Genomic DNA, 27,203 nt, shown 5'->3' on the forward strand with positions numbered 1-27,203 from the left:
TTTTCGAGGAGGTTTTTTTTAGAAAAATGTAAGTTTTTTATTCGTTAAAAGAAGTTATTGTCCGTTGAAAAGCAATAGTTAAAACGGTAAAATGTTTCAACTATTTAGAATTTGTTAACTATTTGTAGATTACACTGTGCTACAGCGATTTTAAATTTTTAAAATGAACTAGTATAGCAAATGCAATACAAAGTAATGTACACACGAAATTTTGAAGCAAAAAAACATTTTTTTGGGACCTTTGCCACAATAAAATTAGCGTTTCAGCCGATTTTCGGTTTTGTAACATTTTTTGAACGAAGAAAACTAGACCTTTCGAACAGTATGCGGTCATATACAGTTTGATAAGAAACATTGTTCGATTCTGAGACAACAATATCAAAATTGTCATTTTTTGCGAGTTTTTCATGTAAATGGTTATCTTCTCATTAAAAGAATTTTCATGAAAATTAAAAAAAATCATTTTGATACAAAGACTCTCTTGCGCAATTGAAATGTCAGAAATTGTCAATTTTCAACGGCCTATTGATTGGCTTTTACTTAATTAAATACTCTTTCCTGATAAGAGGCAGCATTTGCCACTTTGCAATGTTGGCAGACCCCTTCTTTGCAATTAAAATTTCCAAAACTGCACTTTGATGAAAACTTCTTTCATGAAAAGCTGAAAATTCGCTTTTTTACACTTAGCGAATCTAGTTTTTTAACGACTGCAACCTGTGCCTGGGTGAATATCGGTCCGTCCCGCGAGGCAAACTTTGCAAAATCGTACGAAATGGCGACTATCTGCCAATTAAACACCGATCTTTAGGAGGACGATAAAGTTTTGTGCATGTGTGTCTCAAAAAGTGTGATGTCCTCTAATTTGTCTAATTCTGAAAAAATTTCATCTGTCAGTGCGTTTGAGTCGTCTTTATCTATACTAAACTAATTTAGAATTAGAACCGCCTTATGTCTTGTTCCTATTCTTTTCTTTCGTCTCCTAGGTCTGAAGCGGATCAATCGACTATTAATAAATATGATAAAATATGCCAGCAGTATTGGACCTTATTCGCAAATACTTTATTCACTACAGCTGTGCTATATTTTTTCTCGATCTTATAACAGATTTTGAAAATCTCTGTTCTAAATAGTCGATATTGTTAGTTGTTGTTGATGTACCAATAAGCTAGAGTAGTGACAATATTTTTCAGTTCCACAGATAGAATCTCCCTTTATTGGATACTTCAGAGTTATTCGCATCTGCTCTCGGAGACCACCAATCCTCCAAACGACTCAATCTGCTCGAACCGAATGCACATTTATATCACTGAGCATTCAACTCGAACATATCACACCGAGGAAGCGATTTATTTTTTTCCAAGAACCAAAGCTCGAGTGAAACAATCAACATTCTCGTAGGTGCCAGTCCTGCACATCTTCTTGGAACCAGCTAACATATCCAAGCTCGACAGCTAGCAGAAGTCACATATATCTCCACTCAAGCGAAGTGATCAATTCACTTGTAAGTAGGACCACTCATCCATAAACCAGCCATGAACACATCCGTACCAACGAAAATGGATCATGCCAGATGAAGGCCACAGGTCCAGCACCAACTTGTCCCATCTCAGTAAAAAAATAGACTTGTGCCTGTCCCTAACTCTTTGAAAGCTCTATTTAATCAGAGATCACTAATTGGTTGGTAAAAAGAAACATCAGTCGTTATCTACTCAGACCAAGCAATACTTATTGCGTATCCCTGCATATTAAAATCTCTGCTATCAGTTTCTAGCTTATCAAACTGAACAAGCAAAATTAATATACTTTGTGTAGTGGCACTACCCGGGGGAACTTGGCCATATACCAATTGCTCCATTGCCAATGCGATGTGAATATTATTTGATATCTAAAAAGCATACAATCCTATAAAAACCATTGCCCAACATTATTGATTTTCAACTACCATAACTTGAATTTTGAATAACAACTCATTTCCTAAAATTGAAAAATACGCGATTTTTACACATTGGCAGATCATCCCCATTTGCATTGCAAATATCCAATGCCATTTATTTTCAGCTGCCGTTACTAAATGCCTATTAAATTATTTTTTTGCCCGGTTTCTCGAAATAACACGGATTTTTTTTGCACGGTTTCTCAAAATAACACGGATTTTTTTTGCACGGTTTCTCAAAATAACACGAATTTTTTTTTGCACGGTTTCTCGAAATAACACGGATTTTTTTTACACGGTTTCTCGAATTAGCACGGATTTTTTTTTCACAGGATGATCAAATCATTAAACTTGTATATCGAAATAGGTATTTTATACATAAAAATCGCATTATTTTGCAAAACCGTGCAAAAAAGTCGTGAAAAAAAACCGTGCAACAAAGCGCGTGCAAAAACAGAATCCGGTGTATATTCTTAGATAGTTTATCTATTGATGCGAGGAATAAAAAAAAACTCGACTTTCGGTCTCGTTGGATCGTTTGGACATAATTCATAACACCTTCATTTTTTTCGTTTAGAAAGTTTAGGACCTCGAGATTTTTAAAGTATAAATTATTAAATACATTCATACGCAAATCAAAATTTTCTGTGAATTATCATAACATTATTGCTCTGTTGTAGAGAATTATTGTTTTATTACTGTGCACAGCTTTATAGTAGGAGAATTGTGGGTAAAATGAACAGGTAGCCAAATCAAGTCAATGTTTGTTAAATTTATAACAAACTTCACAGAAACGTGACCTGCCAAGTATTCAAAAGATATTGAAATCATTTCTTTTGATAAAAAGCTGTCGAATGTGAAATAAATATGATGAAAACAAAAATCGGCACTCATCTTTGTCGCTGATGTTAAATTCGGCATGTAGAATATGAGGTCTTTTGTGGTGAAATTTTAATTTTATTATAAAAATGGTGTTACATGACAGTATTTGAACCTCTTGCAGATATTTCACAGCAATAAGTAGGGATCAGGACAAATTGGCTCAAGCGGAACGGCAGTTTGAAAATAAAATGTCTTAGGGGCTAAAATGAACAACTTGTAGTGGGGGGTAATATGAACCATCTTGCTGCTCCAAGTACCAAGCCTCAAAATTAATCGCTAAGTTCAAGTTACTATATCTTCACTGTTCTCCAACAGATCCTTAAAGTTTAAACACCTATGGAAAACTTCGTTTGTAGATGTGTTTCGATGTCACAGAATTGTAAATTGGTTAGTATTACATGAAAATTTAATTTTTTCGTGGCAAGTTTTTTTGCCTACAAAATGCCCTGTGTGTATGCAATGCTCATGAGCCGCTGGGACATCAGAATTGCTCGGAAAATGCTTTTCAATCTCAATTGGTTTTTTATTCATCACATCCAATCATCTTATCTAGGTGTATCTAGTCGTTATTCTTCCGTTTCCTATTCATTCAATCTAGTTTCGCAATTTCCACTACTTTACTGCGCAGAAACTTTACGATCCTCTGTTAGATTTCTATAAAATTCTCAATGAAGCTTCCAATAAATGGTCAGGCAAATTCAGTAGTTGACTTGGATACTTTGAATCGCCAACAAATGATGGCTCATCTATCAAGGATATTTGTTCATTCAACATATCTAATCCCTAGAATCAAACTGAACCCTACAAAAATAAAAAAATATGCCGTCAGCAATTATTCGATTTACATATCCGATATAGCTATAATATAGTTCCATAAAGCATTTAGCCTTCAATTTACGCCCAAACATTTGTCGTAAAATCATAAATAAACAAAATAAAATACTGTCAACATGAATTTGAATCAGATTCATCTTCTGATAGAATTTAGATCTGCACGGTGGGGTTGACAAGATCTAATTTTTTTTCTAAATATTTAGATTTATACCAGATTTAGATCAGCGTTGGAGGTGCCCTAAGCATTGCATACATACAGAATATTTCGCAGGTCACTAGAAGGTGTTCATTTTACCACCAGCACATGTTCATTTTACCCACACGCTATAAACATGTCTCTTTTTTGGACATGTTTTGAAATCAAGAATATAGTTTGAAAACTTGTGTTTATGCCGAAGCATTTTCATCAAATATGTACAAAATATGTCTAACAAGAAACATATAAGGTGATTGTAGTATCTCAATCATTAGTTAGGAAATAATGACTTTGCTTAACGTGTTCATTTTACCACCAGTTCCCCTAATAAAAATATTCTACTACAACACGCCTATAAATATGATGATTTTGCACAAAAGCTCAAAAAGCTAAACGCCGTTTGTTTACTGCCATAAAAATACTTGTCATGAAAACAGATCCGCTATAAAAATCGCAAATGCACTAACACTCAACTGTCTTGACGTAAAGCTAAACACATACACCAGAAGCACAAACCTCTCTCGCGACTTTGCTGAGCGAGTTGTCAGCTGACAACAAGCCTCAGAATCCATCTACTGCTATTCACGCTCAATGCTCATTCTCATATGTGAAAAGTGACACAACGTAAATTCATTCAACATCAGCCCGTCGTACGTCTGTGGCAACGAACGGAATCATCATAAAGTGCAAAGCAAGGAGAAAAGTAAAAACCATCATTTTGTGTTGTTGAAAACTGTTTTAGCAAACGAAAATATATCCACTCCGTGTGCGCGTGACAAGGAAAAGTTTCCACCATCATGCCATCTTAACGAGGTAGCTGATTGATACTGGAAAGTTGTTGCCTTTCCTCGGAAGGCTTTTTCAGTTGCATTCAAGGTGAGATTGCACCGTACTTCCGTGAGGACGACGACACTCGTGTGTAACAAAGTTACATAAACATTTTGCTTAGACTGCAGGGATAAGATTGCCGTCGAAATCAGAGTGTTCCAGCGCGGGTGGTTCCAAGGTCAACGCTTTTGGTTGGAAAAGTGTAGATTGTTGGGCGTTTACAGAATATTTTATCAGACTGACTACACAAAAAAAACTGCACAATGGAGTGACACGCGCAGGTAATGACGAAACGATGATGAGTTCTTATCAGTCAGCAGAAAGCCTTCGCTTCGGCATAAAACGATCAACGCTATTCTTCTCGCAACTGGTGAAACGAAACCAACCGGCAAAGGTATAGGAATATGAAGCTGACGTCATTTCGCAGTACCACGTAACGGCGAAAATTAGAGCAAGAACAGTGCAGACAACAAATTAAAGCCCCCGCTTGGAAGTCATCAATTTGTGGTCTCGGGGACTGACGGTTCGGAACATCATAGAACCATGGACACCTCCAGTGGAGCATTCATCAAAACCATCGAATGGGACATGATGGACAAGAAGAAGTTCTTTCCCCTATCAATGCTGAGCTCATTCGCGGTACGGTGTGCACTGTATCCGCTGACCGTCATCAAAACACAGCTACAGGTAGGTTCAAGTGTAGCGTAGTTGATAAGATTTGTTTTGGGTAGAGGAATACGCTTTTGTTTACTCCTAGTTGAGTTCTATATTAGGAGTATCGGTTTATATAATATGAATGCTTTTCTTGTATAGAGAGAGATGCAATACGAAATTCATTCAATACAAATGCGGGTTTTGAACAAGCAGAACAAAACTATATGTTTATACGCTGCGCCATCTTTTCGACTCTTTTCACAAAGAGTCAACCAGCATTAGAAGAAGAAGAATCTTGTATGTACCACGGACCCCTTAGATATCACTCTGGGTTATTGCGGACCCCTACGATTAAACATTGATTTTGTATTCTATCAATATATTATTTTAAATCTGTTAAGAAACATAATTTGAAATTTGAATATCCACTCGAAGAAAAATATTTTTCTTCGTGGACCCTCAACAGCGACTTCACGACCCCCTAGGGGTCCGCGGACCCCAGGTTGAGAATCACTGGTTTAAAGCAAAACTGAGTCAGGCTCAAAAACGAATAATTGATTTCAGAAGCTGGGGAGTTTCAGGATGTAGCAAAAACCCACTGGTAATTGTTACTGTCAAAAGTATAACAACTTATCTTTCATTGACAATCAGTTCAATATTTATTCACAAGAGGAACTTATGTTCAATGCAGTAATCAATGGAGATAATAATAGTGATATGCAAACTGACAAATGAATTACAGCTAAAAAATGGAAGTATTTAAACTATTATTAATTGTTATTATTCTTATAGCAATAAAATCAATAGTTTTTGGTACCCTAGAACGAGATCTGTAGTGAGCGTTATAGTTCTATGATATATCAAGCAAATATAGCCGAAGAGACATCCGACTTCTTTGTGACGTTAGATGGATGAAAGGAAAGCAATGCGCTCTCTAATATGTGCAGAAAAGTAAGTACGAGACGAACAAATCTGTTTATCCAAGGAAGATGTCGGAGTGCAAAGCGTATGAACCGGCGTTGGACAGCCTCGATTCTGTCAACCTCGTTCTGATAGTACGGATTCCAAGCAACAGAACAATATTCTAGCATTGAGCGAACAAACGCGCAATAAAGCGAATTTGGACAGTATACGTCACTAAAGTGTTTAACTATTCGGATGATGAACTCCACCTGTGTTGATGCCTTATCCACGATGTCTGAAGTATGTGGTTTGAACATTCGGGCCGAATTAATCCGACTCCAAGATCCTTGACGTGGGAGTGGCTTGGAATGCTCGAGTCGAACAAATCGTCTCTTGTCAAGAGAAAGAAAAAATACAAAACCCAAATTGTCTTAAGTTCCACGTTTCTTCCGCTACTTGCTAATACACGATAAAGTAGTGAACCTGAGGTAAGTTAAAGTTTAACCGGATTTGTCCGCATCTTCTTTTTCTTTTCTTTGTGATTAACTACAGATATAACTAGATCTGTGGTGGTCATTCCTTGTTATATTAGTGGTTTCCAACCGAAAGTCCGCACCATCATGGCCCTTCATAAATTTTCAATTTTTTTTTAGTGTAATGCAACTGGAACCGTAGAGCTGAATTCTCGGAAGGGCTCTCTGTCAGAATCACACACTACAATTGCAGACGGGACTGAAAATGCCACGCATTGAAACACTGATTAAGGCCAATTACTTCGGCGAATGATTCTGATTGTGATACTGAGTGTACGGTTTAGATGTGGGGACGTGGAGATTTCATGATAGCGTAGAAACGAGCCTTTGTATGTTCGCGCTTGAGATCGCGTTTTTAAGTTAATATAGTTGCGTGTGTTTATTTTTTTACTTGGTGGTAAAGCTTTTACGCCGACCCAACACAAGTTCAGTAGTTCGACCATACTACCGATTTCGTCCATCGTGTGCCAGAGTGAGGGACCCTGAACAGAGAAGATAACTCTGAACCCTAATCCTCTAAACTCCATCAAGGAGTCCGACATTTGCCTGATCCCCCGGATTCCATATGCAATAACTACTTCGAGGCAGGCGTGCTAATGCACTTCGTTTGATTCCATGTCTAGCTGGTCGTGCTAGTTCGCTGATCTCATAACCGCCATATCAGTCCTGCACGGCATGATATTCTACATGCGCTCCCCTCTACGTTGACCAGCTGGATGCCGTGGTCGATTCAGCGATTCCGGTTTGAGGGTGACGTACCCCGACGACACTATACTGGTTGTTTGTCGCGTTCGGTGCCACTCGGCGTAGTCCCCGACGGTGGAGCTAGCCTACCTTGGTAGAGAGTTTCCCGACGAAAGAATGTCTCCCGCAACCATTGACGGACGCGTCATTCTTGCTTCGATGCAGTCCAGCAGAATTCCGAGGTCAATCCAGCGATTCCGGGTGGGGGAATTCGTACGGTTAACTGTTGCCCCGACGATTCGAGCCGGCGATTCGCTACAGACTACTCGGAATAGTTCGCGACGGTGGATCTTTCCTACTGCGACAAAGAGTTCCCCAGCAGATCTTCTGAAACCGATTCTACCAGGGCAGATACCGAGGTCGGTCCTGCAATTCTGGGTGGAGGGTGACTCTCCATGCTGGTCGGTTATGTGCCGAGGTCAGTCATGTGATTTTGGTGGGAGGATGACTTCCCGTTCTCAGGTGCTCCGACGACCTACCGTCGATGATGCGTGCGCTCAGTCTCGTCCCCGGCGGTGGATCTAGCATACTCCGGTCACGCCCGGTAGTCTACTTTATCTTTCTTCTTCAGACTGCCTTGTCAAGTACCATGGTCGGTCCGGAGATACCAGTTGGAGTGTAACTTCTGGTTCATCGGTGCCTCGACGAGCCGAGGCAGTGTACTGTTACGTTGCTGGTCGTTGCTCCTCTCGCCAGCTTCGTTGCAACGCTGACATGATCTGAACGACTGTTCTGTTTACCGCATCCCATTTTTCTTTATCCGCTCACATTCTTTGGACAATATTGGTCATGCTAACGTCATGTGTATGTGAATTTGATCGCGTGGGATTTTGTAAGTTGCGTGCGTTAGCTTGTACGAAATGGGTTCTTGCAAGTTCACGCGTACCGTTTAATTTTTAGTGTATGTTACAGATGCTAGAGAGTGAGTTTGCCCATATTACTAGAGTTCCCGGCAATTTTTTGAGCATGGTCCAACTAAAGGTACCTAGGCTACTAGGACTGAGCCCAAGGACTTCCGGATGTGACCGATTCGTGATCGCGTGGGAACGGGCGTTTATATAATCGCATTTGGGATTGCGTTTATAAATTCGTAGCTATTAAAACATTCACTGAATCATAGGAACGTACAATGACCACTATTGCGTTTGTGAGCAGGGTTGTTTTATAGCACATGGCTCGAGCGTTTGTATGTTCACGGACTTGATCGCATGAGCGCGCGCGTGTGTCACGTGTATGTAACTTTGCGTGTATTTATTCGCTTGTATAACCGTGTAACCGCTAGCATATTATCGTGGACTTTTGAACGTTTGCGCAAGCTGCATTTTTGAGTATATGGTTCAGATCTAGAATGGACCAAGTTCCCTCATATATATTTCCGGCCATGGCACAATGATACTTAATTTCCGGCCATGGCACAATGATACTTCTAGTGTAAATGAGTTCGTTTTTTAGACGAGACTAAAAGCATGGATATAGGCTAGTTGAACCAAAGGTAGGGGCTTCCGAACGTTACGTGGCTATTCGGCCATCCATGGAAGCTGTCCTTCAATGTCTGCTTCTTTCTTCGAACAGCCTAGATAAGCCAGGTAGTGTCCGTAGTGGTTGTTTCAATCGGCTACGAATTACACCCCAATTCCATAGTGTCATGTGACCCGTGCTACGGTTAAAATTGTTGAGGGTGTTTAAAATATTCTCAAAGGCAAACGAAGCCGATGATCGGCATTATTTTGACGGATTTTTGTTGGCTAGGGGTTCGCTGAGACTTTTGGTTGTGATGGTAGTTCGGTGAAGTTTTGCTGGGTTTTGATTATCAAAAGTTCGATGTGTACAGACGAATCTGTCTAGAGGCCGAGTGGCCAAGAATTGACTGGGTTCCTGCTTCCATGTTGTAGGAGACGACTGAAAGCAGGAGTCTAAGTTAAGGTGTAGTACCGTGCCGAGGACTTGATGACTGGAGGATCTAAAATATGCCAGTCTCGCACGGAGCATTTTGGGTTTTGCCCTTGCTGTGTTAAGCGAATCTCTGACACAGGGGACAATTATTTCCTTCGCAAATCGTGGGATTCAAATGATCTTGTCCCATTTAAACCTGATATGGCTCGCTACATGCGTTAACATCCCAACTTGCTTGGTGTCCTCTAGTTGTTGTGCAATATATGTTGAAAATGAAATGTACAGTTTTGTAATCAACAATAGTTATAATAGCACAAATCAATCTCCAGCATAACCGTATAGCAACTATGAATCTATTTCTAATTATGCAGATAAAGTTTCTATAGCATTGGTTCAACAACCGTACTTCTATAAAGGACACTTCTATATTGGAAAGTTACTTAACACTGCCTTCATTGCTTACAACAAGACAGGCATGATTAACCCACGTGAAATGCCTCGATCTTCCATTCTTGCAAATAGCGCTATTGACGCGTGTCTCATATTGGAGCTCACAACTCGCGATATCTGTGTTGTCACAGTTACACTAATTGTCGGTAACATAGACAAAAAGTATAGATATATATTGTTCAACTTATCTACCGCATAACGAATCATCTCCTGATGATTTCAAAAGCGTTCTATCATATTGTAACAGCAATGGGCTTCCGCTCATTATCGACAGTGATGCAAATGCTCAACACATCATTTGGGGCAGCTCAGACATCAATCTGAGAGACTATGAACGGATAGAGTACATAGGTAGTACAAATCTCCATATTCTGAATGTGGGAAACCAACCGACTTGTGTGAGGTCTGGGATAGAGGAGGTGTTAGATATAACGCTTTGCTCTGAAAGAATTTCGCATGAGCTGGGAAATTGGTAGGTTCCAAATGAAACTGAACCGTCTCTCTCCGATCATAAATATATATTTATCGATCATCTTGATGTCTCCATCAATGTGGTAACATATCGTAACAAACAAACTGGGACCACTTTTTGGAAAACTTGGCGACTAAACTTCATGTTATCATATTATCCAAAAATTTGTCCACTAGACGACTTGGATGACGTCGTGGATACGACAAACTAATTCATAGTAGTATCCTACGAAGAAACTTGTCCACTTCGTACTGTTAAATCGACTAAAGGAACCCCTTGGTGGAGGGCTGAGCTTAGCACGCACATTAGATACCACTGAATCGGTCATGTGGGCAGTTGGCAGGTTTGCTCCATACAAATCGCCTGGAAAAAATGGAATGCTTCTGGTGCTACTACAAAAGGGATTTGATATTCTCAAACATGTCTTGAAAAAGATTATGCTTCCAGTCTTACTACCGGGTATATCTCAAAAGCATGTCGATCAATAACTGTTCGATTTATTCCCAGAGCGGGCGCTCAAGCTATGATGAAGCCAAAAGTTTTAGGCCTATCAGCGTAAGTTTTGAACCAGATAATCGGTCATCACATCAGAAACGATAGTTTAATGTTCCACTGCACAAAATGCAGTATGCACATCAATGTGGGAAGTCCACGATCACTTTACTTCACGATGTCGGTTACAACATTGAGAAGGCCTTCTGGCTCAAGCAATCCAGCTTGGGTGTATTCCGAAATATTGAAGGTGCTTTTGACAACGTGTTCTTCCACTCTATTCTGGAAGCGACGCGCGGTCATAAGGTATCTCGGATTGGATAAACGCAATGCTTAGTAACCGCATTCTTTACTCGTCGAAAGCAACGGAAGTTGAGTATTTGCACGGAGTGAATATATTCTTGCTCTCAGTGATATTACACTCACATGTAGTTTTCCTTACAGGACATTCCATGTGATGATTCCCTCTCGAGTGGAGTGATTGTCTGGCTATATGGAGGGACAACAACAAACGCAAGTGGTCTTTTACATTGACGGTTCTCTGATGGAGGGATGTGCTGGTGTCTACTATCGTGAAATGAGATTGGAACAATCTCACTCTCTAGGTAGATATTGTACTGTATTCCAAGCAGAAATCTTCGCGATTGTATGCGAGGTACAATCGAGCTTTCAGCAGAGCTTTTCCGGCAAAGTTATAAACAACTGCTCCGATTGTCAGGCTGCAATCAAGGTCCTTAGCTCAGAAAAATTACGGTCCAAGCTAGTGATCGCGTGCTGAACCCAAATCGAAGAACTAAACATTGTCAACACTATCTACCTTGTCTGGGTGCCTGGACATTCCGGTATTACTGGAAATGAATAGGCTGACGAATTGGCCAGGTGTAGGTCGTCATTGTTGTGCTATCTTATGACAAGCGCTATTTAGCACTTTTCCAGAAAAAGCATTTTTAAAATTTAAAATTGTTTATCTTGAAATTTATAAATGTTAGAAGCTTTCCAACAAAGACAATCGGAGGACCCTTGGGGTTATACCCTTAACAAACAAACAACTTCAAAAGACAATCGATGCTTCTGTTTTCTGTAGTGATCTCTCGATTTATGCGAGGATCGGTTGACTATATGGACAGTTATTGCTTCAAATGTAAACCAAAAACGCTCGCATTCGTGTCATAAGTATGCATTAGAGTGACAATAAAAAATGACCCCTACCGGCCCACCCCTGAGTCGATTCCGAGTTCCACCAGAAGTACTTGCTCCCAATTTGAAGCAAATCGGACAAGTCTAGCTACCGGACCAACGTGCCTGAAGTTTGTATGGAATTTTTCGATAATTCACATGATTAAATCCTACTAGCTCGCATTTTCGCCGCTAGGTGGCACTGTATGCATCGTATCATCACTGAAAGTGAAAATAAAAAAGATAATTTAATTGTCTACAATTTTGTCAAAGACTGCTAGTCAATCCGGCTTTGTTTAAACAAGTTATTAAACTTTTAGCGAAGTGATGTCTGAGTCTGTTTTGCATAGGGCCTAGCAGTGCATGGTTATGTATCAGTACTCGATTCCCACGAACTAAACAAACTATGGTGGAAAAATTTTGCTCCCAAGACAAGAACCATTAGCTACTATGGTAGATCAGCGTAGGAATTATGTATATTATAAGAGACATCTGTTGACAAAAAGCCTCAATGTGCGCTTAATGTTAGGATAGTTGTCTTGTTTGTTGTTGTCACAAGATAGCACAAGTTCAATCGAAAAATTTGCACTTGTCATAATCGTGTTTCGCTAGATCTCAGTAACCTAGCAGAATGTCAAAATTCTGAAAACTCCACTGCTGCAAGCTGATCAGGGCTTTAACCGGCCACTGCAAACTCAATTATCAAATGGTAATTATTCAGTGCGCTAAGTTATTTTCATGTGATCTTTGCGAATCCGACTACGAAATCTCATATCATCTGATACGCAACTGCCCAGCAGTAGCGCAATTGCGATCGAGTTCTCAGTTGTCCTTACACAGACGACACCGCGTTCGATCGACTGAAATTCAGAGATGTGATAAAGTTTCTTATCCAATGCGGTAAAGAGCTTTAGTCTTATTCGCAGGCTATTTTACAATTACTTATGACTTTATGTTACCTGCTATTTTTGTTTCTGTGCTGTTATCTTTCCCACCCTTCCAATTCTACTTCTCCATTACTCCTTCTTTCCTTCTGCTCAGAAAATGATGAGAAGATACGGCAAGGTACAAATTCCCGGCTACATACGGGGAACGTGCCATTTGAACCAATATATTCGGAATCATGATATCACATTCATTACTCTTATCTGTTTTTGTGAGTAAATCTCGTCTAAACTAAAAGTTATAGCTGTTTAAAAACGTCGTTGTTTATAAACAACATGACCATGACGAAGTTAAGCATCAACTTTGTGTGCACTGTTCCACAAAGAGCCGCCATTAATGTTTCGTTTTTCTTTCGGGGTTAGATTCTAATGCATTATGTAAACCAGTACGTGATATGCATATACTATATGTCTGGTAATACGGTTTTACGAGTAGTGATCGAAACGGAAACCCATGCAGTATGATATTATATGATCGGCATCTTAAATTGATATAAGACGTCAATAGAATAAAAAAATAAATTCTCGACAAACATATGATTACGTCCTAAAAGTTAACTGTCAAAATCCACTTTGAATGGAAATTCCAGACAAACCATTACACGCCAATCACAGATGTTAGTAGTAAACGAAAGAGACAAGTTTTCTCTTTCATAAACTGTTGTGAACTGTGTTCGACTAGTAATGGTTTGTCCGGAATTTCCATTCAAAGAGGATTTTGACAGTTGGCTTTTAGGCCGCAATCATATGTTTGTCGAGAATTGTACGTTTGCGTGCTGCCGTTTATACAAAACAGGATTCCAGAACAGGTAAATTTTAGTAAACACCGTACCGTTTGATCGTGTTTGAACGTGAAATGCATTAATCATTTGATGCATTCGATCGCTGATGGCTTAATTCTCAATAGTACCAATAGTTTCGTTAAATAGTCTGTGCTTCACCAGCAATAGCATTATTACCCAGAAACGATACCGGAGTTCCTAAAGTGAACAGAACTAACATGGAAACGTCGTATATTTCTTGATCATCATTGTAATTTTACAATGGCCTTGAAATTGTTTCCGAAGAAATATCACTTGAAGGAAGCCTTCTGGTTGTACAGTTTAAAAAACTCGACTTCTTTCATCAAATTGCAATTTATACTTAGGAGCCGTTCATCTACCATGTTGACAAAAAAACCTTTGTTTTTGGCCGCTTCCGTGGACAAGCGTGGACTATCGTGGAATAGCTTCTTTATGTGCATTATCAAAGCTATTTGAAAAGATTGTTCTGGATTTCATCACCCATAACTGCTCCGATTATATATCCGAGACCCAACACGCTAAACAATCAACTTCTATCGTACACATCCTTTATCATCCCTTCCTTGCAAGCCAGACTACAAGTAGACGCCATATACACCGACTTTCTGGCAGCCTTCGACAAGATCAACCACCAGATAACTGTTTCTAAACTAGACAGGCTTGGATTCGGCGGCTCTTTTTTAAATCGGCTTGACTTCTAGCTATCTGAACGAAAAATGGTTGTAGCAATTGGAGACTGCACGACCTCTCCATTTGCTGCCTGCTCTGGGGTTCCTCAGGGTAGTTACTTGGACCTTTTATATTCTTGCTCTATCTCAACGACTTGAATCTCGGTACAATGTATAAATTTATCATTTGCCGACGACTTTAAGCTATTCCACCTTATTAAAACATCCACCGATGCTTTATTCTTACAGTCTCAGCTAGATATTTTTATACATTGATGTCATGTCAACAGAATGCAACTGAATGAACGTTCCATGATCAAATTTGACTACAATATTTCTCAGTGTGTTCTTCAAAGTTAATCGTCCGTGAAGGACTTGGGAATTCTGCTTGATTCAAAACTGAATTTTAAAGAACACATAGAATACACCATTTCCAGGCTTCGTTGATGTATATTGCTTAAAAGCGTTATATTGTGCTTTGGTTCGTTCTACGCTTGAATATGCAGCTGTTGTTTGGGCACCTTATTACCAAAACGATATTCAACGCATCGAAGCTCTGCAACGTAAATTTGTCTGATTCGCACTTCGGCAACTTCCATGGAGAGACCCTCTAAATCTCCCGTTCTAACCATGATCGCTGCAGGATCATCGATCTCGATCTCCTCTCCATTCGGCGGGATGTTTCCAAAGTAGCTTTTATCGCTGATCTTCTTCAAGCGCGAATCGACTACCCTGATCTTCTACAGTTATAAAATTTCGACATCCGTAGTCGCAGCCTTCGATCCTCTGTTTTTGGTGTGCTTCTATTAGTTTGCTTTTCCACTACTAATGTATACCAAAAATAATATTGTTAAATTTATAAACTTCTATTTAATCTCTTTGCATCTTTGTTTCTTTATTCGGCATGTTATGATTCCTATTATTACTATATCCTAAATTTGACTCATACTACCACGCACTAACACTATTAATAACATATTCTCTCATTTACGTACGTACAAACGCTCATGGCCTTCGTGATAACACAAACCTGGTCACAAACGTGAACATGCAATTGCAATCATCCACACATATTTACGCCCACGATCTCGCCAACATTAAAACACCCCGGTTATTAAGTGAACGTTGTAGCATCTATAAATTTACAAACGCTGTCTCAAGCATCAACCCACCGCTCGCGCGATCATGAATCGGTCACGTCCGGAAGTCTCTACCCTCCATCCTTGCAGCCCAAACTCATGCCTTTAGCTGGACCAATAAAACAAAGACGCTCATATTCACTAGACAACACGTTCCACGGCGACATGATCGGGGACTTTAGTTAAAATGGGAGAACTCACTCTCTTCTAGCATCTGAACCATACGCTAAAAATTAAGTAGATTGCTGGGTAGGAAAAGTTATGAAAATTTAGCGCCATAGTACTCAAGTGGGAGCAAGGACGTGAAGTATACAGATTTAATACCTTACGGGCTTAACTAACAGTCGATTCTAACGGTAAACAGGGGCAAGTCTGTCTTTACCAGGAGACATGCTGGTGGACTTGAGTGATTCGTAGTAATGCTGCTTAAGCTCGACCCCCATCAGCTTGCTCTCACTTGAGCAGTATGGCTCTAAATTTTCATAACTTGCCCTACTCAGTAATTTCTAGCTAATTGAATGTCGTTAAAATGTAAAAAAGAAAATGTGACTACAAATAGGTAAAATAAAAAAAGGAAAAAAGAAACTAAAAATTAAGTATCAGATTCAGGGTCCACGTGCGATCATTCAAGAACACGCGAATATACGAATAGCCACGCGGTTATAAAAAATAATTTATACACGCGAAGCTACATATACGCTAGTACACGCGACAAAAACGTTAACATACAAATGCTCGAGTCTTTCGCGATAATCCACGCACACCTGCGCTCGCAAACAGGATAACATCCCCGTGACTAGGTGAACGTTTTAGCACTCATAAATTCACAAACGCTATCTCAGGAGCGAACCAACAAACGCCGGTGAATCGCGTTACGTCTGGAAGTCCCTATCCTCGTCCCTGGTAGCATAGGTCCAATGCCTTCAGGTGGACTAAACAAAAAATTACGCTCATATCCACTAAACGTTCACGCGAAATTACATACACGCAACAAACACGGTAACATATAAATGCTTGAGCCTTTCGCGATCATCCACGCAACCTACACCCGCGATCTCGCAAACATGATTACATTCACATCTCGGTGATAAGGTGAAATTCTCGTCTTTTCAAACACGGCCTCAAGCGTGATCCTACACACTCCCGCGCACGCACGATCATGAGTCATTCACTTCCGGAAGTCTCTATCCTGAATACCAGAAGTGTAGGTTCATGCCTTCAATTGGACCCATTTAAAAAGAAAGCTCTCATATCCACCAGACAAAACGTCCCATGGAGACATGACCGGGAATCCTAGAGATATGGGGTAATTCACTCTCTGTCAGAATCTGAACCCTACACCGAAAACTAAATGTCAGACCATTCAAGAACACACGTGAAAAAGTGAATGGCCACACGGTTATAAAATCGAATTTATATACGCGATGTCACATACACGCAAGCACATGCGACAAACACGTTAACATACGAACGCTTAAGCCCTTCGCGATCAACCACGCATACCTACGCCCGCGATTGCGCAAACCGGATAACACCCCGGAAATAAGGTGAAGGTTTTAGTAGTTACGAAGTTACAAACGCGGACTCAAACAAAGGCCAATCAAATAACTACCCTCATATCAACTAAACACGTTCCATGGCGACATGACCAGGAACTCTAGTGATAAGGAAGAACTCACTTTCTTCTAGCATTTGAATGGTACACCAAAAATTAAGTTTCAGATTCACGATACGCGCGCGATCATCCAAGAACACACGCGAATGTGCGAAAGGACACACGGTTATCAATTTTTTACACGCGAAGTTATATACACGTTAGCACACGCGATCGAACACGTTAACATACAAACACTCAAGCCCTACGCGATGATACGCGCGATCGCGATGTCCCTACGCCCGCACTTATCTGAACCGTACAATGAATATCACATTCAGAATCACGGCCCGCTGCAATTAGCCTTAAGCAGTGTTTATCAAGATCCGTTATCAATGATCAGTGGTCTATAAAAAATTCAAAAGTTAGAAAAAACATAACGCGAAAGAAAAAATGACCTATGGACTATAATACGTCTCGATCACACTGTGTAACAAAAGAAAAAAAAAGTTACTGTACTTTTCCAGTGATGTAGTAAAAGTTGTGCATAGGTCTGGTCACATATAACACAAAACCGCGTTTGAATTATTTAATATACCATCAACATTTTGATTTATTTGATTAAAAAATCCGGTTTTGGAACCTTCGGTACTAAAAAATTAGCTAAGTTGCCATTTTTCATCCGATTGTCAACATGTTGATTGTTTTGGAAAGAAGTAAAAATACTGTGCGGTCTTGAGGACAACAATTTGAAAATAACAATTATTTTGCGATTTTTTCGAGAAACTTATGTGAATTAATGCTCAACATTTTGATGAAGGGTCTTTGTTACAATAAAACGAAAAAGAGAAGATTTAATTTAAATCCAACGACCTGCTAGTTGTCTAAATCGGTTAAAAAGTTATCGGGCTATTTAATTTTTATCAAATTAGAAATTGCTCGCATGAATTTTCAAGGAGATGGACTCATATAACATTTCATTTTTTTACTCGATTGTGCATACACTTAAAAGTATGTGTGTAAAATTTGAGGTTAAAATTGGAAAAAAACGGAAGATATAATTATAGTATCCCACCATGTGCGACAATCCCACACAAACTCAAGAGTTCATGCAAGTAAGTTTCTAATTTGGAAAAAAATATTAAAAACTGGCATTTTCCGACAAGTCGTTAGATGCGGGATTCAATGTTCTCTTTAAATTTCTGTTCAAATGAACCTTCCTGGTTGTCATGAAAATTTGTAAATTTGGATTATTTTCGTATTGTTTTCCCAAAACCACACAGTATTTCTATCAAAGGAACATAACATACTGTTGAAAAGGTCTGTCCTCCTTCTTTCCAGATTCGCAAAAATCGAAAATCGGTTGGAAAATGACAACGTAGCTAATTTGTGCAGAACGTCTGAAAAACTGTTTTTGCTATTAATCAAGATTTTTCAAACATTGTATTGTGTTGCATTTGATGAGACCTACAACTTATGATCTACAATCACCTGAAATGTACAAAATCACTGTTGCTTCGTGATTTTGCTGCCGAGAATGCGAGAAATAAATTCGCTACGGAATAAAAAATATGTTGTAAATCTGACGTGAAATGACCCTGTTATTCCATTCAAAATCATACAATTTTCAACCACATTAACCCGAAATCCTACCATCTCTCCACTTCCAGGTGCAGTACAAAAACGACATTTACAAGGGCATGATCGACGCCGGCAGTAAAATCTACCGGGGCGAGGGCGTCCCCGGACTGTACCGTGGCTTCTGGATTTCCTCGGTGCAGATCGTGTCCGGGGTGTTCTACATCAGCACCTACGAGGGAGTGCGGCACGTCCTGACCCAGAACGGAGCCAGCGACCGAATGAAATCTCTGGTAGCCGGTGGTTGTGCCTCACTGGTCGGCCAAACCATCATCGTCCCATTCGATGTGATATCGCAACATGCAATGGTTTTGGGCATGGCAGCGTCAGCGGGCGCCAAGTCCGGTAGTGTAAATACTCTGGGTATAAATTTCGACAAACGGAGCAGTCGGTTGCGGATAACGGTGGACATTGCTCGGGAAATTACGCGCAGAGATGGATTCAAGGGATTCTACCGGGGGTACACGGCCAGTTTAATGGCTTACGTACCGAATTCGGCCATGTGGTGGGCATTTTATCATTTGTATCAAGACGAAATTTTGAAAGTATGCCCACCCTGGGTATCCCACCTGCTTGTACAGTGCGTGGCGGGTAGTTTAGGAGGTTTTACCACGACAATCATTACGAACCCACTGGACATAGTGCGGGCGAGACTGCAGGTGCAACGGCTGGACTCGATGCAGATTGCGTTCCGCGAGCTCTGGCACGAGGAACATTTCCACATGTTCTTCAAGGGCCTCACCGCACGACTGGTACAATCCGCCGCATTCTCATTTAGCATTATCTTAGGCTATGAAACGATCAAACGCGTCTCGGTAAACGAACAATACAAACATCTCATAAGGTGGTGATTTGGAAATAGCGATGCGCGGAATGGGTGCTACCTGAATCTGTACTACCAGGGAGGTAGTGCACAGTGGATGAGAGAAAAAAAACAAAGCCAAAAGACTTCTGCTGCCAGCCTGTCGGCGGATCTTGTGCTGGAAGCAGCAGTAACAATGATAATAATTGTAATAGGCATATTTTTCCGTTGGCTAGATGGTAGTAAATTAGTTCTTAAACTGTGGGTAGCAGAGTGAACGAGCAACGTCAGATTGCCTCAAACCGTTTGTTTCAGAATGAGTGTAAGAATAAATGGTAGCAGAAGTTAAGCAGAAACTTTAGATTAGCATAGTACTAACCAAAAACTAGCCTATTGAATGAATAAGAGAAGGTGTTTGTTATTCCTACAACAATTAAGAATGGAACAACAATCACTCAGTCGGAAAGAACTATCCGGCGGCATCCACTCACCGCACAGTCACTCAAAACAACATGATGAAATGTTGAATGTTTCTGTTACACCTGACAGTGGTTAACCAACAATAATGACCATCGTCGTCGATCGCACGAGGTGACTGTTGCTGGTGCTTTATTTACAATTACTCTCAATGTTACCGTCATCATAGTCTCTTATGTTGGACTTATTTTTAAAGGTAATTTTTTTTTTTTGCATAATTTGTGAAGCTTCATTATTTTTACCAGTAGCAGAGATTCAAGTTGTACGATTCGAAAAATCGAGCAACGGAGCTTTAATGAAAAGCGCCGTCTACATGTAATTACTATTGTAGGAATAGTGTTTTTCGTGCCGCATCTACAAATCGAAACAGTTATGGCAAATACAACATGTTTAGAACACAAATAACTCTGGTCTTTTATTCTGTTTGTGTGAAAACGGGGTTGAACATTTTGATAGTAAGACCGTGCTATCACATAAAGTAAGATTGGATCAGGTTTAAGCCAGGGAATATGTTCAGAGTAAATAAATGTAATGGGAAGGGGGGGTTTTTTAATATTCTATTCTAGATTACGTTAGATAGGGAAGTATACGTTTGTTGAGTTGTAGTTTGTCTACATTTCATACAGGTCAGAACCAATTTGAACACACCTACTATGATATTAAAGGTAAAGTGCTAAAAGTTTGATTATCTTATTGTAATGCATTCTCTACACACAAACTTTTCATATTTTGGTTTAGCAACGCATTTTACTGAAACTGATCCAGTAAAAAAAGATTTTCTAAAAATTTTGCTTAATAATTTTTGTTTGGCTGATTTTTAATTAAACCGATTATTTTACCGAAAATTAGCAAATTACACCATCAATGTATAAAATTCGATTATTAAAACTATCAGTGAAAAAAGTTTAGTTGAGTTTTAGCAAATCAATCTAAAATAACGGCGGTTTCGAATTGCTGAGATTTTAGCGAAATATTTTTTGCTAGGATTTCAACTCGGCATAATATAGCAATGCTGACATTTAGATATCTAGGCAGTCAAAAGTTAACGTATACAGTCTAGGGTAGCCATTTTTGCAACTTCACACAATCTCGAAGAGCCTATTTTAATCCCACTAAAATTAATATGAAATTACATAGTATATAATATTTTTATTGATGCGCGAAATAAATCACAAAATTTAAATTTCGCGTGGGGTCGATCATTTCAATCCAGGGGGTCGCATCCCTATGTTGATGTACAGACTTTGACAGTATCCAACATATGGTGGTCCCAGTCGCTTCTAGGTCCAAGCCTCCCATGCTCTTGCATTGGGTTGTTTTAATTTTAACACAGGGAGATGTTTATTATTGTTTATTGTGTATTTGTTGTACCTTCACCATCAGACTCCTTGGCTCCAACGGTGGTTGCTTAAACTAATTACATTTCAGAATAGATAATATTTTAGTTTTAAACAAATTCCTCGTCCGGTTGAAGTGAAAGGCCGTCGCCACACTTTTAAAAATACGGTTGGGTCCGGTAACAGTGCTCTGGCGATCACAGTTGGTTGGCGATCATAGTTCTGAACGGAACACACAGAAGAGAGTTATTGCGTAGAGGTCGAGCGCGGGCTTGAAGATCCAGACGTTCGAAGATTGTAGGACAATCCACCCTGGCAGGCAGTAAGTCCGAGACGAACAGGGCTCGATAGCAGACCTTCCGGATACCTAGAGTATCGAGCTGTACTAACTGACACCGGTTTTCGTAGGTCGGCAGTTGAAATCTTTTTTGCCAAGGAAAATGTCGGAGTGCAATGCGTATGGACCGGCGTTGGACGGCCTCGATTCTGTCAACACCATTTTGGTAGTACGGATTACGAACAGCAACATTAATCTAGTGCTGAACGAACCAGCGCGCAATAGAGTGATTTTAAACAATATACGTCCCTAAAGTTTTTAGATATTTGGCAAATGAACCCAAGCTGCCTTCGTGCCTTATCCACGTTGTACGAAGTGTGTGGTGCTGAATCCATGATGACTCCACCAGCCTTGGCGTGAGAGTTTCTTGGAATGCTCGAGTCGAATAAATGGTAGTTAAACTGAATCGGATAGCGTTTCCGCGTGAACGTAACGATTGAGCATTTACTCGGCTATAAAACTATCCTGTTTAGGTTACACCACGTACTAAAGCTCTCCAGTTCACTCTGAAGAAACTCGACATCGGTTTTATCCCGTATTTGTCGAAAACTTTTCACGTCATGAGTAAAAGAAAGACAGGGACTTTGTAATTTGATATTGATGTCTTTAAAGTAGAGGAGGAATATTGCTGGACCGAGATGGCTTCCTTGTGAGATGCCGGGTGTAGTGAAGACAGTCCTTAATGCTGATTTGGAATTGCCTTCCATCGAGGTAGGAACGAAACCAGCGCAGGAGTTGTCCATGAATACCGAATTTGCCCAGCTTCTCTATTACGATATCATGGTTGATTTTGTCGAAGGCCGCCGATAGGTCCATGTAAATAGCATCGGTTTGCAATCCGTCAGTAAATCCATCGAGTACATATGTTGTGAATGAGAGCAAGTTGGTCGTTATCGATCATTTAGGCATAAAACCGTGTTGCTGCAATGTAGTGTTTACAGTGAAAGAAAATAGGATCTAATACAACCAGCTCGAATAGTTTTGATATGGCACTTAAACACGAGAACCCCCGATAATTATCAATGTTCGATTTGTTTCATTTTTTCTGAACTGGGAACATGTGCGCTGCTTTCCAGCAGGAAAAGAAGGTTCCACTAGTGAGTCATAGCACGATGACTCGCTGTAGTGGCTCAAGAAGCCCTCTGATGCACTCGAGGGAACGTCATCAGGGCCCGGAGAACTAGATACTTTCAGCTTGGAATTTGCTGCAAGAGTGGCAGCATTATCGACGCAAATTCGATTGATGGTGCGTTCTAGAGAAGGAGTTTCAAGGATTACCAATCTGTGTATAAAAAAGACTTCCAAAACTTGTCTGTTTGATGGTAATTTGGCTCCCACAATTAAATGTGATACCTAACCAATCAAACTAATTTGCCTTTGTTTTTCATTCATTTTTTGTTGAAATTATACATGTATCTTGTACGATGAAAACTGATGACAAAACAATTTGCAACACTAACGATCCACATAGTTTTTTGACACCAGTTGTGAAATGTATCATATAGACGCTGTAGCGGCGAAAAACCGTTTCCCTTCACGCATTAGCACGAAGATGCGTCATTCACGAACAATGAAAATACTAGCGGACCTAGTGTACTACCTTGAACTCCGGAATTATTAGAAAATGATGATGACATCTTATCACTAATTTGAACAACGACCTCGCGGTATACAAGGCAGTATCGAAGCCAGTCGCAGAGTCTCGCAGCACAAACTAGCTTATCTAATTTTGCTGTGTCGAAAGCGGTCTTAAGATCTGCCTAGACCGTGTCCACCTGGAGTTTAGTGGATATTGTTTCCGTGCAATACGATGTGAAGCTAACTTGATCCTTGCTGGAAAGCGCTTATGTAATGTCAACTAGCGGAAAACAGCACCTCGTTGATAAGCGATTCGAAAATTTTTGACTCGACCATCAGTGATTCCCCGGTAGTTCTCAATGTTACTTTTGCTTTTTTGCTGCTGAAGTGACACATTGAAAAGGTATGCCAAAGGGATCTTTAAAATGTCGAAACATTTTTTCAGAACAGTATAGCACTTAGCCCTGGAGCATAAGACGATTTGGTTTTCCGTATTGGAGAGAGAACCGATTGTTCTGAAATGGTGAATACATTCATATCCACCGTATCAACGAAAACATCATGAGTCCCGTTTTCGAAATCGATGCCAGATGGCCATCAGCCATGTAGATACTCGAGAAGTAACTGGCACATGTGGAGTATTTTGCCGCCGTCTACTTCGCCATTGTTGACCATTAAGGCACAGCACTATTTTTTTTGAATTCTCTATGCCCCCCTCTCATATTGTGGCAAATGTCAAAGTAAGCTTAGATGCCAAATTTCACATCATTTGGACAATTCTCGACTTCCACCCACTTCGCTTGAAATTTTCGAAATTGGTGCTATGAGAAAATATGGAGGAAAAATAGATAAAATGCTATAACTTTTGAAGTAGCAATCAGAAAATTACAATTTATACCTCTTTTTAAAGAAAATAAAAACCTTATTATTTGAATGGAGATATTTCTGTTTCTAGAAAAATACGAGAAAGTGGGGTACTGGGTCATGTTGGCCCCGAAATCCCCTATTTTTTATAATTTTTCTGCTCCGTGATCTAAATTATATATTTTGCAATTTTTCTAATGTGAAAAAATCCCACAAATCGAACAGAACCTTTTTGACCTTTGTCCGATTACGAGAAGTTGGGGTTATAGGGCCTTGAGTCATTCAACTTCAATACCATAACCGTACGCTCGTACCTTACGCTTAACTCCACTCATTAGGTTCTGTACAACATCTGGCTGTAGCTTCTTCTGTACGGAATTCAACTTTTTCTTCATGTCTTCCTCAGATATGACGTCTTTGGGATGCTTCCGTAGTGCCTGCCCCATAAGTGCCCAGTATTTTTCTATGGATCTTATCTCCGTTTCGTTGAGGGGTTCATGCCCTTGGGTACGAGAGGGACCCCGTTGGCTTCGTACCACTCGAGGACAACATTTGAATAGTAGCACAAAGCTGGATCCGGCCAGAAGGTCGTAGAGCCCTAGCGTTGTTTCTACAAAGGAAGCAGATGCTTCTGTAGACACTCCTTGAGGTAGATCTCCTCGTTTTTAGTCTTAATATTGAAAAATATGCTTCATTTTCCAGTCCCTTGCTAATTGAATGTAGTTAAAAACATAAAAAAGGAAAATTGACTCACTTAGTCGGTAACAAAAAAGGTAATAATGATATAACGTTAATACTGCATGAAAGACTAATCAAAAGAAAACTTTTGAGCTTAGAACTTAAAAACTGTTTTAACGCGCGGTGGGCAAAAATTCATCAGATCTTTTGTTGTAAATTGCGTATTAAAAGACAGAAATTTATTTTCTTTGCTATAACTGTTTCATTGATTTTAAACGACGATTTGAATAATTCTTAAGTGCTTTAAGTTCTGGGCTCTTGAAATCGATTTTGATTCGTATTTTTCCAAATAATTCTAAACTTTGCAATCTGTGGATGGGTTTAACAAAAATTTTGGTTCATTTTTGCCTTTCTCAATAGAAAGGTATTGCAATTGCTCTGAAAACCGACTTTTTAACGGAGGCCCGGAGGGCCGAGTGACATATACCATTCGATTCAGTTCGTCGAGTTCGGCAAATGTCTGTGTGTGTATGTATGTATGTGTGTGTATGTGTGTGTGTATGTGACCAAAAATGTCACTCATTTTTCTCAAAGATGGCTGAACCGATTTTGACAAACTTAGTCTCAAATGAAAGGTGCAACGTTCCCATAGGCTGCTATTGAATTTCTAATGGATCCGACTTCCGGTTCCGGAATTACAGGGTGATAAGTACGAACACGCAGAAAATGTCGATTTTAATAAATTCTGCAATGAATGTATAAAGGCGAAAAAATTTCCAAAATATGACCACAACTGCTTCGATTTGTAGTATTAGGTCACTAACATCCATTCAAAGTCTATTTGGCCACATTGGCCACCATCCTCGGTTCCGGAAGCCCCGGCGGAAGTATCTAAATTCAGAATAACAGTCACATCGGTTTCTCGGAGATGGCTAGACCAATTCGACTAAACTTTGCCTCAAATGAAAGGTATTGCGTCCCCGTAAATGGCTATTTAATTTCATCCCGATCCGACTTCCGGTTCCGGAGTTACAGGTTGTGGCGTGCGATCACATAGCAAATTGTGATTCAAACCGATACTCCGATGAAAGCAAAAAAGGTAAAAATTTCGCTAAAATGTCTCTCAAACAACTTAAATTTGCTGTTCTAGGTCACCGACGGCCAACCAAACTTTCGTTGACTACATTGACCACCATAGACGGTTCCGGAAGTGCCCGGGAAAAGCGGCCATCTTTCAAAATTTACGAACTCACATCAGTTTCCCGAAAATGGTTGGGCCGATTTTCACAAACTTAGTCCCAAATGATAGCTATAATATCCCCATAGATGTCAATAAAATTTCGCACGGATCGCTTATATGGGTCCGGAAATATAGACTAAATCGTCCGGTCACATATGAAATTCCCATATAAGCCGGAACTCAAATTTTTTTTTCAAAGGGGGGACCTCATGAAATTTCAGAAATCGAATTCGTATTTTTGATGCCAAACATCTTTAAAATGCATGAAACGTCGAGATTTTATGTTATCTCGAAAAATTTTTTTTTATAAAAATCGACTTTTTGGGACTTTGCCGATTTCGCACCTTTTTTCAGTTCAATATTACCATGGCTGTTTTTTCTTTTTCAAAATTTTCACATTCTCGTGATTCATGATTGAGAAAGGCACAATTGCACCGCTAGGTGGATTAAAATAGGTTTTTTGCATATGGTTTGAAATACGACCAATTGCGATTTCTTATCTTTTCAGTGCGATTTATCACTACTATTTCTACTTATTTCAATCCATCGTATCTGCTAAACGAATTACAAAAGAATCTATTACAAATAAGAGAAAAACTCAGCAACTTTCTTTTAGAGTGCTCAATTGATCAAATAAGACTTGATAAAAGAATTCTGAATGACTCCACAAATCAAGAAAGAACATGAAATTCCACGAAGAATACGATCCATACTAATGTTTCGTGTTTCTTGGAAAATATGATTTAAATACGAAAATCCGAAAGTTTTTTCATCTTTAACTTTCTCAATTTAAACAAATTTCCCCCATTAGGCATTTCGTCGGAGAAATTGTATATCCTTCATATAATCTAAAGTTTCTGTTATTTCCAATTTTTGTTCTTTTCCTATTGTATCATATTTGTTTTTTTGTTTCTTTTTCCACTTCATCCAAAAATTTTATTCTTTCCACTTTCTCCGTTTAATCTTATTTTTTGTATATTTTGCCCTATATTTTCCCTTTTTATTTTTACCATTTGTGCTTCCTTTTTAAAATTTGTCCCATTTTTTAGTTCGTTTCATCATTTTTTTATTCTATCTATCGTTTCATTTGTTTCTTTTTCGTCTGTTTGTTCAA

At 39.5% G+C, this 27,203-nt stretch overlaps 2 protein-coding genes across 9 annotated transcripts in view; one reads left to right on the forward strand and one right to left on the reverse strand.

The window, feature by feature from the left end:
- The window catches only part of LOC131683894 (signal peptide peptidase-like 3), a 136,708-nt gene that overhangs the window by 11,351 nt on the left and 98,154 nt on the right, over positions 1-27,203 (reverse strand). The window lies entirely within an intron of this gene.
- On the forward strand, positions 4,456-20,446 carry LOC131683895 (solute carrier family 25 member 44). 3 transcript variants are annotated; one of them, XM_058966286.1, is made up of 3 exons: positions 4,456-4,721; positions 4,795-5,360; positions 18,809-20,446. In XM_058966286.1, exons 2-3 carry the CDS (start codon positions 5,217-5,219, stop codon positions 19,625-19,627), a joined length of 963 nt encoding a protein of 320 aa, XP_058822269.1. In that variant the 5' UTR covers positions 4,456-4,721; positions 4,795-5,216; the 3' UTR covers positions 19,628-20,446. The 3 variants fall into 3 exon arrangements, with proteins under 3 accessions (XP_058822269.1, XP_058822270.1, XP_058822268.1); XM_058966287.1 differs by having other exon boundaries at positions 4,802-5,360; XM_058966285.1 differs by having other exon boundaries at positions 4,456-5,360.

This window comes from Topomyia yanbarensis, chromosome 2 (genome assembly GCF_030247195.1).
Source record: "Topomyia yanbarensis strain Yona2022 chromosome 2, ASM3024719v1, whole genome shotgun sequence".
Lineage (NCBI taxonomy): Eukaryota > Metazoa > Arthropoda > Insecta > Diptera > Culicidae > Topomyia > Topomyia yanbarensis.

Excerpts from the sequence above, each read along its gene's own strand:
- LOC131683895 (XM_058966285.1), top strand. The coding sequence starts at position 5,217 with ATGGACACCTCCAGTGGAGCATTCATCAAAACCATCGAATGGGACATG. Across the intron at positions 5,361-18,808 it reads TCATCAAAACACAGCTACAG|GTGCAGTACAAAAACGACAT; the intron begins GTAGGTTCAAGT and ends CTCCACTTCCAG.